Here is a 14,361-nt window from a genome sequence, read left to right as displayed (position 1 = left end):
AAAGACATTACACTCTCCTCTGGAAGGCCACACATCGAGTGCAGTACAGAGTAGCCAAGATGAAAGCTAGCCAAGAAAGGATAGTAACCATCTCTGAGAGCACATACCCACAGTGTGGGTAATAATGCACTGCTGGAGAAGGGGGAATTTGAGAGCCTTCAGACAGAAACCACAACAGGAGAAAGAACCTATAAAACTCACAGCAAAGTCTGAGTAGAAAGCAAGAAGAAGGGACTGCTTTAATTTGTGAACAGAAACTGGACATTAGCGCAGTGCTGAAGACAGCCTGCGTGGTTTTCTTGTCTACTGTACTGGGAAAATAACACACTTTGTAATCGTAGTAAAAAAGGAAGCTAATTAAATAAAACACATGTAATTAAAGTGAATTCCCACTTGTTGTATGCGAATAATTGACGGCAATCTTAACAAAATCCACTGACGGCAGTGGTTTACCTGTGGTTTCTTCATGATCTGGATGAAATACATGTGGTTCTTCATTGGGTAGATGATGATTAGCACGTCTCCAAAGTCAGTTGGGATGATGCCACGTCGGTAGTCCCTGGTGTGCTCTGACCACACTATGTGCACCTCGTCATTTCCCAGGTGACGCAGCTGCCAAACAAACAAAATCAGTCTAATCAAGGGCTCAGCTAGTGCAGCTAATTTTTGATGACAGGAACATAAATTTAGCAAAATTATGGCATGTCTCCGCTTTTATCCAGTATGTAACTTAGACCACGCAAGACAGCTGAGAGGTGAACTGCGGTATGTGAGGTATGTAAAAGGGGGTGACTGATAATAAAACAGGATTTACTGCTGACACAGGGTCGGGCAATATAGCTGTATTATATCGTTAATATTTAACCAATATTGATATTCAGGTATTTGGTCATATATTGTGTATTGGATATAGCCTTAAACTATTGCAATACTAATCTAAGGCTATATCAACCAGCACTATGCTGATGGATCGGGTTCTATAAATAATGAAACTGGCTTTTATCATTGCATATATCAAATATTTTATTTAATGTTTTATTCCAGTATAAGCAATGTTGCGTATCCTAAAGATAAAACAGAAATGCAGCAGGTGCAAAAGCAAGGTGACTTCTTACAGTTCAATCACAAACTTTGTTTGAAAACAATTGTTTAAATAAGGGGTTAGGGCTCCGGCTTTGACTCTTTTTTTAAAGCTTTTTTCATTACAAATTCAAATTGCAAACACAAAATGCACAAAATTGAGCATTTTAAGACCAAATAATTCAAATCCAATTAACTTTCCCCATAAGAGATTAAATTGCTTCCCATTTCCACTCTATTCACAAACACAAATGAAACTGGGCAGGGCAAGAAGACACACTTAAATGACAGGAAATTGACTGAGGCTAGTTTGAAATAGGTAAACAGCTTTCCCCTTTCCAAGGTAAAATAGATGGACACTGCTACATAATATTCTCTGACAAGTGGAGATCACTTATTAGCTGCTAGTCCAGTGATGTTTTCTGGGGTATCATGGACACTGAAAAGTGAGCCTCTACTCAGAAGAAAACATCTGCCAATGTACTGTGGGCCTAATGAGCCATTAAGAAACATGCCCTCGCCACCAAAAATGCAATTAGCACATTCTATTATAAACCCTTAATTATGGTAATACGGTAATCTTAAACAAATCCACGGCATGCTGATTACTGGAGCTTGCCAGTTCAGTCTGTCTGTCCAAGGATCAGCAGGTACCAACCAGGTCAGTCACTGGGACAATTTCAGAGAAAATGTTGAATATGCATTTGCAGTAGACAATCAACACTGGGATGTTAATTTGGGTTAAGGTATTAGCATTTGGATGAGCTTAATCACAAGTTTAATGAGGATGCTTATGCTCTAGTCAATCGTCCTCTGCACCGATCTATTTACTCCCTTGTTAATCACATCCAAATGTTTGAAACTTCTTTAATAAAATGTGATTCAAGTCAAAGACGCCTGTCTAATTAGCCCTCTTTGACCTCCCACCCAGCAAATGGGCTTCACACACATGGAGACAGCCGACCAGAGGACCTAAGTACATAAGAGGCTCCTTAGAAAAACAACCTGCAGCAGCCTAGTTAAGCTGTAGTGCCTAAGGGTGAATGTGATAGCCTAGGCACCCGTCTATCTCCCTCTCTTTTACAGACACACATACACACACACACACGCGGTCTACATGGCCTGACCCCAACCCTGCAGGTCGCTTCTATAAACGCATTACTGAAGCCAGCTGCTACTGCTGCAGCCTGCACTGCCCTAAAACCCACAATTGGATTGAGGAATTCATGGTTTTCCCTCTTTTCTTTTTGGTTTAGCCATTTTTCCCCCTCCATCGTCTTCAAACAGGCAATCTGCCCAGTGAGAGCTCCCACATGAGCCGTTCCCCCACAGTATGCCTCTATGGTTACAGGCAGTAAAGTGGGTAGGACACAGACGAAGCCCGTTTTTCATTCCAATTCTTCATACCACTTTCTCTTCCACCCCCCCTCTTTTGTTTCTGAAGCATCCGTGCATGTAACCAGCCTGCCAAATTTCTGTTCTGTTCGGCCTGTGGCTGATGTGGAGATCTGTGCGAGGTGAGCAACAGCAATTACAGAAGTTCCCAGCGAAATGAATGGAAGTGGAGTGGCAGCACACTCCTTTCTGGGCACGGTCGCCCCTCCAGCGCCTCACTCTGGCCAACCAAAGTCAAAATCTTTACTCTGTCTAACTAATTTCTGAAGTCACTATAAGCACAGGCTCAAGATAGGTTTGGAATGAGTAGGGGGTTATTTGTGAAATAGAGAGGGGGAGATCTGTGGAGGACTGGAGGGGGGGTTGGATATGAGGAGAGTCTGATGAATTTCCCTTCTCAGCAGGGTACTGTATGAGAAGATTGGCAGCACTGGTAGGGGCCTTGCGGCTCATTTCTTTGTGCTAACTGCTACTGGTGCACTACAGCTCAGAATCCCACTGCAGAACCCAATCGATCGCTCCTGTGGCGGCAGCAGGAATTGGATAAAAGGATCCTGCCGGCATCCGGCCGGCGCCTGCCCTAGCAGGGAGAGCTAATGGCTGAATCCAGGCCCTGGTCACAGCACACGGGGAGGGGGGCATGGGCTAGCAGAATCATAGTCATTACCGCTGCGGCACATGCCCTCTCTTCACTCACGCGCCTGCGACTTTCTACTCCTCAGGCCTGCCTGGCTGGGGTCACTAATCAATGCCCGCACTCTGGAGTCACACCTCCTGATCACAGCTTAACACAGAGCTGAAGGCTACAACAACATATTGCTATGGGCCGGGCAGGACTGTGTAGCCATTTCACTGCATCAAAAAGGCAAAGTAGCATTTTGTCTTTTTTCCAGACATACCTTGGACTTGAAGTATGCAATTAATACAATACATATTACCATAATCTAAATGTCACAGACAAAACAGGTTAAAAACAATCATGAACACAAACAGGACTTTTTACCTTTTTGGTGAGGCTGTCATCAGAATCAGATGGCATACGAGTGGAGACGTGGAAGATGGCTTCCACGGTGGAGGTAGCATAGTAAGGAGCTGTTAGACCCGTGCTGCCATTTCTCTGGAGGCCACCCATGAAGCCGCAATGTGTGGCCAGGTCCACCTGAGGGATACATGTACAATTTAGTGTGTTCTCAGTATGCCTGTACATCTGTGTTCAAATTTAGATTTTATCTGTGGATATTGAGGGTGTGGTTGTCTGCACCTCCCATCCCAGTCCAGACACAAAGTCTTCATAGGCCTGGCTGCCTGCATTATTAGACAAAATGGAGCACTTGTCCTCTTGGCCCTCTCCAATGTAGAACACCGCAATCTTGTGTGTCTCTCGGCTACAGAACAAAACATATAGTAGACAGCATTAAAAGAACAACAACCAAAGAGCGGCCAATTTTCTAAACGCAGCAGATCTTGAAAAGCCTTGCACGACTTTAGCCACTTCAGATGAAAATGCTTTGAAATGTGAATGCAATTACGCAACAACACTACACTTCTCTTATCAAGGTAAATTGAGTAAGTGTTAATTTAGTAGTTGAATAAAACCAGATGAGCAGAATGTGAGAGAAAAAACAAGTTTGTCTGCAAAATGTGTCCATTATCTCTCCAGTTCTGACATGATTTTAAATATGGAACAGCAGCAAAAAAAGCTCCCCCCTCTACTTTCCCTGTTGCCATGGCACTACATAATGCTGGGGTAGATTTAGGGCACTTTGCATGCTTGTGCACAGGTTGCCCAAGCAAGTCTGGCCATCTGGGAGAAAGTAGTCCAATCCTGAGGGAATACTCTAATAAAGCTCCTGTTATTAGTAATATGTGGAGTACTTATTGATTGGACTAAGAGACAGAGAGAGTGAGAGAAGGACAGCAAGAGTGATAGTGGGAAACTTCCAGGGCTGTGATCAGCAAGAGATAGCACACATTAGAAAAATCATGGCAGAGGAGATGAGGGTCGGGGCAATATGATGCTGCTACGAGCAACTGAGTGACTTGTAACCAGTGCTAATTTCACTTATGTAGAGTCAGGTTTACTATGTTCTGTTACTGTGTTCATTGGTATCTCAGACAAACCTAAATTCTACAAGACACAAGATACTAAAAATTTGCAGATAGAACTAATAAAAGCTTTACCACTGCCTGGAATCCAAGTTCTTCAGTTCCCTTAAGAGTTTGGAGTTTTTCTTCAACAAATGGAAACTTTTCCTGTTAAATTAGCAAAATTACAAATAGCAAATTACAAAAAGTGTTCATTAGACAAGATATTTTCACTTCTGTGCATAACAAACACAATTTAGGAAACCATGCTTTGCTGGCAACAATGAACAGTCATTTGAAAATGTATAATCCACTGTCCAACAAACAGTTTTCAAGATAAGTTTTGTTTTGCAGTCAACGTCAACAAAGGCAAAAAAGGCACAGGTGCAAACGGCAATCTTCAACTAGCTCTGCGCACTTTGCACCATTGCCATTAAGAGGTGTTAGCTTTTAATTTACAGGGAAGCACTGCAAAGATGGGGATTGGCAAGGTGGACCTTAGTGAAAACAGCATGGCACTTTTAGCCTGTGGAGAGGAGATTAAGACACTCCAGACTCCAGAGTGCTTTTAACTTTGTTCTTTCTCTCTTTGACTAACAAGCCCACAGCTGAGTTACTTTGAGGATGAAAGAAGTAACTTTGGTTTAAAATAGTATTAGACTGCAGAGGTTATAACACAATTTTATTTTCTTCTCTCAAACTGGCTAAATTTGAGATGCAGTTTGCAGACTGGTTAATAAATAAGCAACAGACATCCCCACTTCCCTTCATTTGTCTCTGTCTTCCTCTAGTATCGTGCTAACCAGACCAGTTATTGTAGCCAACTTCAGTTGATAATGTACCTGCGGTCCCAAGAGTTCATGCCAAGGTCATTAAGCAGCAGCCGGCAGAAGTAGAAAGGAGCTTTTGGTTCCTTGTGGGAGGGTTCCCTCTGGCAGGCGGCCCGAAAGCTTACATCAGCATCCCACCTCCTTACTTGCTCCTCCTCCTGCTCAGTCTGACGCTGAATGGCCTCCAGGATGGCGCTCTCTTGCTCTAGGTTCATGCCGTGGGGTGAGGGGGCTGGCTGGTTGAGCCTGAGTTGTGGCTGGGGCAGGCATTCTGGGCTGCACTGACCCAGGTCTTCCAAAAGCTTATCCAGAATATCTACCTCTTCCTCCTCACAGCAGTCAGAGGGGGAGTCCAAGACTGAACAATGATTTTTATATGGTCCCTTTGTTGGAGAGTTGGCCTGGTTTCTGCTGTGAGCAACAGTAGTGGTAGTAGAAAGAGAGCGATCAACTGCATTAAAAACTCCCGCATGAACAGAGTCTTCCTGGGTGGTGCAGTAGAGGATTGCGCCATCCCATGAGTATTTGCCCGAGATGTCGCGGACAATGACACGCACTTGAGAGGAAGGCTGAGGGGGCTGTCCGACAGTGGGGGTCTCAGCCGGGATCTGCAGGTAGGACACCAGCGTGCTGTCATTAAAGACAAACAGCTGCAGGTTGGGGCTTTTGAAGACCTCAGAGGACAGCTCTGATGATTCCACGTACGGGTTATCGTGGTTTTCACTCACTAGGCTGTGGAGAAGGGCAGGGCCACCGCTCAGTGGATGGTGGCCCAGATGGTTCACCAGGTGTGTCATGACCATGCGTGCTGTCAGGGGAATCAGCTCCATGTTCCGACGTCGCTTTTCTGGTGGAAGAATGAGAGCAGGAAGACAAAACACTGAGGAAGTGTAACAGTGATCAACAGTAAATCTAACTGATGGGTTTAGAATAAAGAAGCACATGGGGCTATCTTTTATAATACGTGAAATGCAGAGCCATATTTCAAAGGCCCTACATTTGTGTGTAGACATGCTATCATCTCTGTTAGCTCTTTTGATACAAAGCCAAATCTCATTTATGATTACTAATAGGGGTACTTTATTCATTTCTCACAATAGCTTGGCCAGCACATCCCTAAGTAGGTAGCATCTAATCATGAGAGACAACTTTGAAAAGCCCATTGAGTCTTCTTACAATGGACAAGCGTTGAGACTGGCTGAGTGCTAATGAGAACCACCATCTTTACAGGCAGCCTAATAGGACTCTACTTAGTGAATTGCATTTATGTAAATGCACAGGTTTTTACTCCCAAGTGAAAGGCATGCGATGCTTTATTCTACAGTGATGCGCGAAAAAACAAGAAGATGCACTCCTGCATTGTGACAGTGCTATCAATACCATCATCCCCCATCAAAGTGGAGAAAGCTCTTTAGAAAGCAGGCCAAGCTGCATTAGAGATGCGCTGGGCCTTTGATGTGACTTGATCAATACGAGGTGGGGGCATGAATATAACTAGGCCGGCACTCTTTTGGTTTGCCCTTTTGATAGTGTTTTGTTATTTCTTCTAAAACTCTGTGCAGCTGTGCACCAAAAAGCAGACGTGTGGTGACATTTTCCAGGCAAAAGCTACTGTTCAAATCTCTCACATTGTTTCAGTATATGCACCTCGTATTTGGGCTCTAAGGACTTTTCAGAAGTTGAGGTCAGGAGCGAGAGAGAGGAATATATTGCCTAATGGAATCACAAGGTCGCAAAAAAGAAGAAGAAGAAAAAAAAAATCACATTTTTATCTAAACCCCGTAATGGGTCTTCTATCCAGGGCTGAGTACTAATGTGAACATTCCAGTCCCTGTGATAGTTGATTTCCTTTTCATGATTTTAATAAGATATTGACATTTAATGGAGAGACTCCAAATGAATGGGCTACTTAGAGTTTGCTTTTCCCTGAAATATATTTCTTTTTATATTTTGGGGGGAAGGAATATACATCTCCGTGGTCTGTTAGAAGTAAAGTATGGAGCTGAAAAGAAGTAACAGATCAGAGACATCATCTGGGAATAAGCTGTGATGTATTGGCTGACAGCCACCAATCTGCGTTAGTTTTTACTCTCTCACACATGCAAATTCTTACATTCAGACACATGCACCCATTGAATCCAACATCATTATTTTATCTGCCAGGCCAGTGAAATCTCACACACAGCAGTTTGTAAAAAGTGGCATCAGGATGGCTTCATGACCTTACCCTCGGCTACAGTGAGCAAGTTGCCGAAGTCAGTGGTGGTCGTCTGGGAGGGTGGCGGCTCAAAGCTCTTAACCTGACCCAACATGAGGTCATAGTCAGTGGACAAGTCTGACAGACTGAGGAGGTAGTGGCTCTGTTGGGTGTGCAGGGTGGAGCCAGACACACAGCAGTGCAGCACCTGAAGAACAAAAGAAAAAGGGTAAGACTTTGTGATTGTATTCAGATAAAGAAGAGGGTGTTTTTTCTACATTATGGCAGTTTTGGGCACTTTGATGACTGAAAACACTGTCTTGTTAGATAAGGCCGTGTCTGGTGAGATGATGCACAGTGACACCCCTGCAGGCCTGCTCTAGACTGACATGATCCAGAAGCATATGAAAGGGGAATATACGGTACATTTACATCATAAGGCATTAGAGGGAGGGTGAGAGGGAGGGAGAGAAGGGGAGAAAAGAGGGTCTTTATTGCCACTAATCCATTTCTCCTGTGATGTGTGAGTGTATCGATCTACATAACAGATGGCAGAGCATCCGTTGGCAGGGCTAGATAAGGCGCACTGGGGCAGTTGATTACAGCCATTGGACAGGTTTACACTGTTTGATTTAATTAAGACTTTATCCTTGTGCTCAGCTCCCACAACAAACAAGCACACACTCACAAAACACACCTGTATATTGTATAATCTGAGTGGAGGTTAGGTGCTGCATATGAGTGGGCAAAACATATGCTTAATGTATGTAAATGAGGGGGGCCTCTAATTCAGAGCAGAGCAACTTGGGTAAAGCCATGCAAAGGCTAATAATCCCATTCAGTGCACACATACGCTCGAACTTGGCTGCGAGACGCTCAGAGAGGCAGGCTGGCCCTGCCATCTGAAACAGTATTGTGTGGGGCAATGTAGACAGTATGTGGATGATTCTACTGAGCAGACCTCTGGGTGCAACGGGGGAGGGGTTGGAGGCTTGATGCTGAAAAGACCTGAAGCAAACAGCTGCTACGCCAAAGCTCCAAAGAGGTTCCTCTGTGGAGAGGTAGAGAGACAGAATGGGAGGGGGAAAACCCACAGCTGTGCTTGACAACTAAGTGACTGCACTCCGCATAGCAACAGTTCCTGGAAGGTAATGCACAGTGAAACAGGCACACTGTAGTGAGAGGGGCACATATTGTATGGATACATGAGCACACAAACACGCACACAAATCAAATAATAAAAATGCAAACAGAGATACACAGGTGCAGATACACATGCACAAATGTACCTATCCTAGCTCACACACACACACACACACACACACACACACACACACACACACACACACATATACATGCATATATACACATACATACATACATATATATACATATATACACATATGTATACATACACATACATACATACGTATACATTCACATACATACATACACACACATATATATATATATATATGTATGTACATAGGGGAGGTAAAGCTGGCTGCTTAGGCAGACTGAGAGAGCAGGTGGAAAAGCTTGAACAGAACTCCAGAGAACCAATTAGGTCTAGTGTAGTGTTACTTTCTACAGCGATGGCCATGGTGCTGGTCACCAAAAATAACTTTTCTCACTTTTCTCTTGCATGACAGCCTATTCATTAGCTGGGTCCATGTATTGTGCTTGTGTTTGATAGCTTGGGTTAGATCAGACTGAAGCTTTATTTAAATATAAAACTGCAGTTAAAGGAAGGTGAAGCATGAACAAATGAATGGACACTCCCAGCTATAATGTCAGTGACACTTCCCAGTGATGGGATAAAAGGGAAATGTTTTCTATTAGGGAAGCTATTCTCTGCTTGCTATAGAGAATAATTAGCAGTCAATGCAACTGTAGAAACATAGATTTCAGTCTTGATATCGCATTAATGTTGTCACACCTTGAGATGCCTTGCTTAATATATTATTTCCAATGAAACCCAGAGGGGCCACGTCTTTTGTGTGCTGATAGACAACCAATCATGCCTAATTGTCTTTGCTTTCATAGCAGCTGCAGTCGCTCTCATATTAAGACATATTCCATTCAAATCTCCAGGACAAGCGTTTATAGCCTGAGCTTATCAAGTGGACAAAGGGTCCTGTTTGAATAATTGGACCATTTCTTATCAGGGGTGACATCCTTACAAAGATCTGCCGTTGACCGCATCTGCCCAGACAGGAGGGAATGAATAATACCTCATTCATTTGTGCCTGAAGCTTGGCCCTCATGCTCAAGGTCAGGCCATAAAATAAAGGGTTTGAGGGACAAATACATAGAAATAGATTGAATACTGGACATTTTTGTCTGCTTTAAACTTCATGCTACGATAAAGCAAGTTTCAAGAGTTTCCTGCATATGATAAATGCCAACTGTATGCATCAGCTATGGTCGGTGCCTCAATAATATACTACACTATAATGTTAAATGAGGCATTATCATGAGGTCACGGTGGAGGTGAGTGTAATTAAAGTGGCTAGCCCATTTGGTGGGGTGGGGATGGGGGTGTCAAATCTAAAGTTATTGTGTCTGCGGGCAAAGACTATGTATTTTTCAGAGGATATTGGAAGGCAGGCATGTTTGTTGTAACCACAACTCCAACCAGCTTTTCCCACCCCCCCAACTGCCAGTGAGGCTACCCACCCTGTAGATGTAGTCCAGCAGCGGGGCCCTGTGGGATGTGCAGTCCTCCAGCAAAGGCATGGTGATGGGTTCCAGCAGCAAACTCAGGGGAACAGCCATGCACCAGTCCAACAGGCAGAGCAGCAGCGATACCATCAACTGACCAAGTGAGAAAGAAGAGACAAGTTCCTTTAGCAGTTCAGTAATCCAACATTAAAACAAATAAATGTAGTACTGATAGAGCACGAAAAATCCCCGCTCCAATTTCAGAGAAAAAACAGGTAATAGATGAGAAGGAGAGAGAGAGAGAGAGAGAGAGAGAGAGAGAGAAAGAGAGAGAGAGAGAGAGTAGTCAAGACAGTAGAAACATTCCTCTGCAACAGCACCATTCCAACAGGATAGATCAAGGGCCTTTAGATCTCAGCCATTTCACGTCACTCCTTTCCTACATGTACCTTTTTGTCTGCTTCCTCTGTTGAGTGCTCTGCGCTCGGCAACAAAAACGCTATTGTGGCCACAAAGATCTGTGTTGGGACGAAATGAGGAGAAAGATAATTGGATGACACGGACCTATTCATCAGCTGAGTCAAGGCTGTGTGTGTAAAATGGATGTGATGCCCAAGATGTAGAGTATGCATATGCGTGAGTAATAAGTAATGTAAGACTTTCTCATCTCACTTACAATATGCTCTCACAGGCCCCTAATGTTAAGTGGTAATTTAAGTGTGTGTGTGTGTGTGTGTGTGTGTGTGTGTGTGTGTGTGTGTGTGTGTGTTACCTCAATGATTTTCTTAGGCTGAGTGGGCTCCAACCTCTGGAGATGTTCCCAATGGGAGATAAGCAGCTGAAACACATCACAGGCTGCTTGAGCCACTGCTTTGTTCCCAAACTGTACAAACAAGAGGACAAGACACTAATTGACCAATGATGCGAAAGATCTGGCACCTGTCACAATAAGCAGCATCAACAGAAGAACAATTTTGACAGTAAACAGGTATTGTTTCACATTTCTTAGGGCATCCACTCTGCAAGCAAACTAACAATTCATAGGAAATGCACTCATGCTGGCTGGCTGAGTGAAAACATCCTTGGCTCAACTTTTTAGATGTTCTTGCTTGCCTGCTTCACTAATAATGTAATTTTATCCAAAGATCTCCTTGTGAAATTGTTCATCAACATGTGGATGAGGGCTGTAGTTTTTTTTTTCTATTTCTGTGCAACTACATTCGTGTGAACTGGCCACTCATTTTCACTCTAAACAATGTGACAAAAGACATTTAAAGGCATTTGAATAAATGATTAAAATGATAAAGAATGTATGTATTGTATAACATGAATTTCTTTACAGCCAGGACAACATATTATGACATATTCCAAAACTGGACACAATTTCATAAATGCACATAAACTAAAACATCATATTACGTCAATATGTGTGTCTTGACTGTGATGTGTGTTCTTGAGGTAGATCATTTAATAGTTGCTCATTTAGGAGGATCATTTATTCTACACATTCCCTTGTTGGATTTGTGTCACCAAAATACTAATACAAGATAGGAGAAAAAGTTCAGGCACTGACTATGATAGAATTTTGAGTAATTTCCCTTAAATTTAGCTTTTCACTTACTGTGCATATAATCAGCATAATTTCATTTCCACTTCAAACCATGGCTCATTTTCTCCAGACTCACTGGAGGAGAGAATTGAGCTGTTGACAATTTTCTTTCAAATGTGGATTTCTTCAGTGATTTGAAATTCTTTGTGGAGAAATAGAATTTCCCATTTCTTCCAGCTGAATGCCTCTCAACATGTAACAAGGGCAGACAATGTGGGGAGTGCAGAAATGGCCAAACACAAAAAGGGGCCCTGAGAGTTCAGCACCTGCTTTTAGAAAAGAGACTCTCAGTGCCACTCTTCCCCCTAGATCCCCCACCCAGCCTATACCCTCTATTTTGGGGCTGGCTGAGTCTGTGTGTCAAGTTGTGCAGGGGAGTGATTACTGCTCCATTAGAGAAGGGGGGGTTTGCTCGAGCAGGAAGCTCGGAGATGTAGCTGCTTAAATTGGCCCACATCTACTGAGAGTGAGCAGCCTGGAAATTACGCCACCACCCCAAACCCTTTTCCATGAAAAAAACAAAAAACAGCAGCCTCCACTGGTTCTCTGCATCTCTTCACTCAGGTAGAAAAGAGGGCTCTTCCAAAATATACCCATGAGTCACGTCACTGGACATGTTTTATTCTCACACTTTTTCTCTTCTTGCTATGTTGAAATTGTTCTGTGATCAACTATCATTTTTTATTTGAGCAAAACTATGTTGGGCTTGTGAGGGTAAAACAAAAAACAAAACCAAACAAAAAACTGACTGTGATGAAATCCAGGCTTGCTGCATGAATACGATAAAAGATACTGTGATTTATTTGATTCAGAATTTTTGCAGCAATACAGTTGCACTTTAAATTAGATGTAAATGCATTTATGACACGATGAAGCTTCCTTGCCTCGGAGGGTCACTGACCTTTAGTGTTACACCCAGAACATTGATAGCGTCCTTAACCTGGTGGTGGATGTTCTTTTGCATCAGCTCCTCGCACACCCACAGACCCAGACTGCACACAGCAATGCACCTGAAAGAGGGAAGTTATTTTTCTTACGTTTCAAAATTAAACAGAATGCAAACTGTAAAAAATGCATTCAGAAAAATATTTAATGATAAAACTAAAACACTAGTTTGTTGGTAAATAGTCTTTAAAGCATCACACCAAATTATTATGATGGTTAGTAAATACTCTGAATCTAGTAGGGTTTACATTTTTATCATGCAAGCATATGTCAAACACATTTACTTCAAACTAATACAAAACATAGACAATGTAACATAATAAAAATAAGCAACACCAATATTGCCAATCATACCTGGCCCCTTCACAGTGTTCCTTTGTTGCCGTTTCTAGCAGGATGTTGACCAGATAATCCTGAACAGCAAAGAGGTTTGCTAGGTTTACTTTGTGATCTCAAATTACAAGGCAACTCACTTTACATAATATTTGAAAAAATCTGATACCTTTTGTTGTAACATTAGACTTTGGAGTCAGACTGAATTATTCTTAAGATCCTCATGTTCACATTTTGGGAAAAAATATGCAAAATGCTCATAATAAAGTACCTTTCATCATACTACATGTGATTAATCCACAATACAGTGAGCAGTTTTTGTTTCTAAATGTCTTTACTGAAAATATTCAGTATGGCACATGTTGACCACTTACTTTGATATCCTCATTGCTTACAATGATGTCATCAGAGCCAGAGACTCGCTGCAGTACGGGAATCTGGACGTAAAGGTTGGGCAAACACACAAGGGAGCCCAGCATTGTCTGAGCCTCCATCCTTGGAGCCTGGCAGAGATAAAAAAATAAAAAATAAATAAAAAATCATGCTATCATTAATTTCCTAATGCTACATGAAAACAACCCAGTTCCAGGAAACAGGAAGGTTGCTATCTGGAGGAAAAGGATTGGAGGGATCCAACAGAATTAAGTGGCTCTTTATTCATGATTCTGCTTATGTTCAACAGAATCTCTTGACACATGGTAGGCGCTGGGCAACAAAATGACTGATTAAATGCACAAGGGATGCAGGTCTAAAGCAGACTGTACATCCTGTTGCACCTGTTGAGCTGCTATTACCCTCAAAACAGATAATACATTCATGCTGGGAGAAATTATCTGACAATCAAAACTGTAGGAAAGGACACATGGTCGTGTTAATAGGGAGTGGTCTTCTTAATGGTCTGTAAACAAAGTGGTTATGAATTGGTCCCAATCTAGCCACAGTCATGTGAAATGTTTGCACTACAAGCCGGTGTTCATGTAAATCAGCACACAATTCCAAAAGATTGTGCAGAGGACTTGCAACAATCACCTTCTTCAACATGTTTTATGGCTCAGTGTTTGACACTTTGAATGTGATTCTTTTATGTATTTAATGAAATGTGTTGCTGTGCATATTGGCAGTACATGTTCCACAAGAGAGGCTGGAAAAAGTCTAAAGTTTAAACACAAAAAATCTTATTAGGGCTATGGAATATTAAATAATCCAACTTTACTCATTACATC

The 14,361-nt window shown here is 42.5% G+C and overlaps 1 protein-coding gene across 3 annotated transcripts in view; it reads right to left on the bottom strand.

Annotated features, from left to right (window-relative positions):
- Nucleotides 1-14,361, bottom strand: part of ralgapa2 (Ral GTPase activating protein catalytic subunit alpha 2) — a 94,561-nt gene that overhangs the window by 31,344 nt on the left and 48,856 nt on the right. For all 3 annotated transcript variants that reach the window (XM_073482745.1, XM_073482747.1, XM_073482746.1), the window contains 12 exons: nucleotides 13,513-13,641; nucleotides 13,160-13,218; nucleotides 12,762-12,870; nucleotides 11,024-11,134; nucleotides 10,701-10,769; nucleotides 10,267-10,404; nucleotides 7,618-7,795; nucleotides 5,403-6,237; nucleotides 4,657-4,728; nucleotides 3,737-3,860; nucleotides 3,479-3,634; nucleotides 454-612 (listed from right to left, as the gene is read on the bottom strand). In XM_073482745.1, the coding sequence (XP_073338846.1) occupies nucleotides 454-612; nucleotides 3,479-3,634; nucleotides 3,737-3,860; nucleotides 4,657-4,728; nucleotides 5,403-6,237; nucleotides 7,618-7,795; nucleotides 10,267-10,404; nucleotides 10,701-10,769; nucleotides 11,024-11,134; nucleotides 12,762-12,870; nucleotides 13,160-13,218; nucleotides 13,513-13,641 (2,139 nt within the window). The remainder of the gene's footprint in view (nucleotides 1-453; nucleotides 613-3,478; nucleotides 3,635-3,736; nucleotides 3,861-4,656; nucleotides 4,729-5,402; nucleotides 6,238-7,617; nucleotides 7,796-10,266; nucleotides 10,405-10,700; nucleotides 10,770-11,023; nucleotides 11,135-12,761; nucleotides 12,871-13,159; nucleotides 13,219-13,512; nucleotides 13,642-14,361) is intronic.

The sequence above is a fragment of the Pagrus major genome, chromosome 16, assembly GCF_040436345.1.
Source record: "Pagrus major chromosome 16, Pma_NU_1.0".
Lineage (NCBI taxonomy): Eukaryota > Metazoa > Chordata > Actinopteri > Spariformes > Sparidae > Pagrus > Pagrus major.
This window is presented reverse-complemented; position numbering and strand designations above follow the sequence as displayed.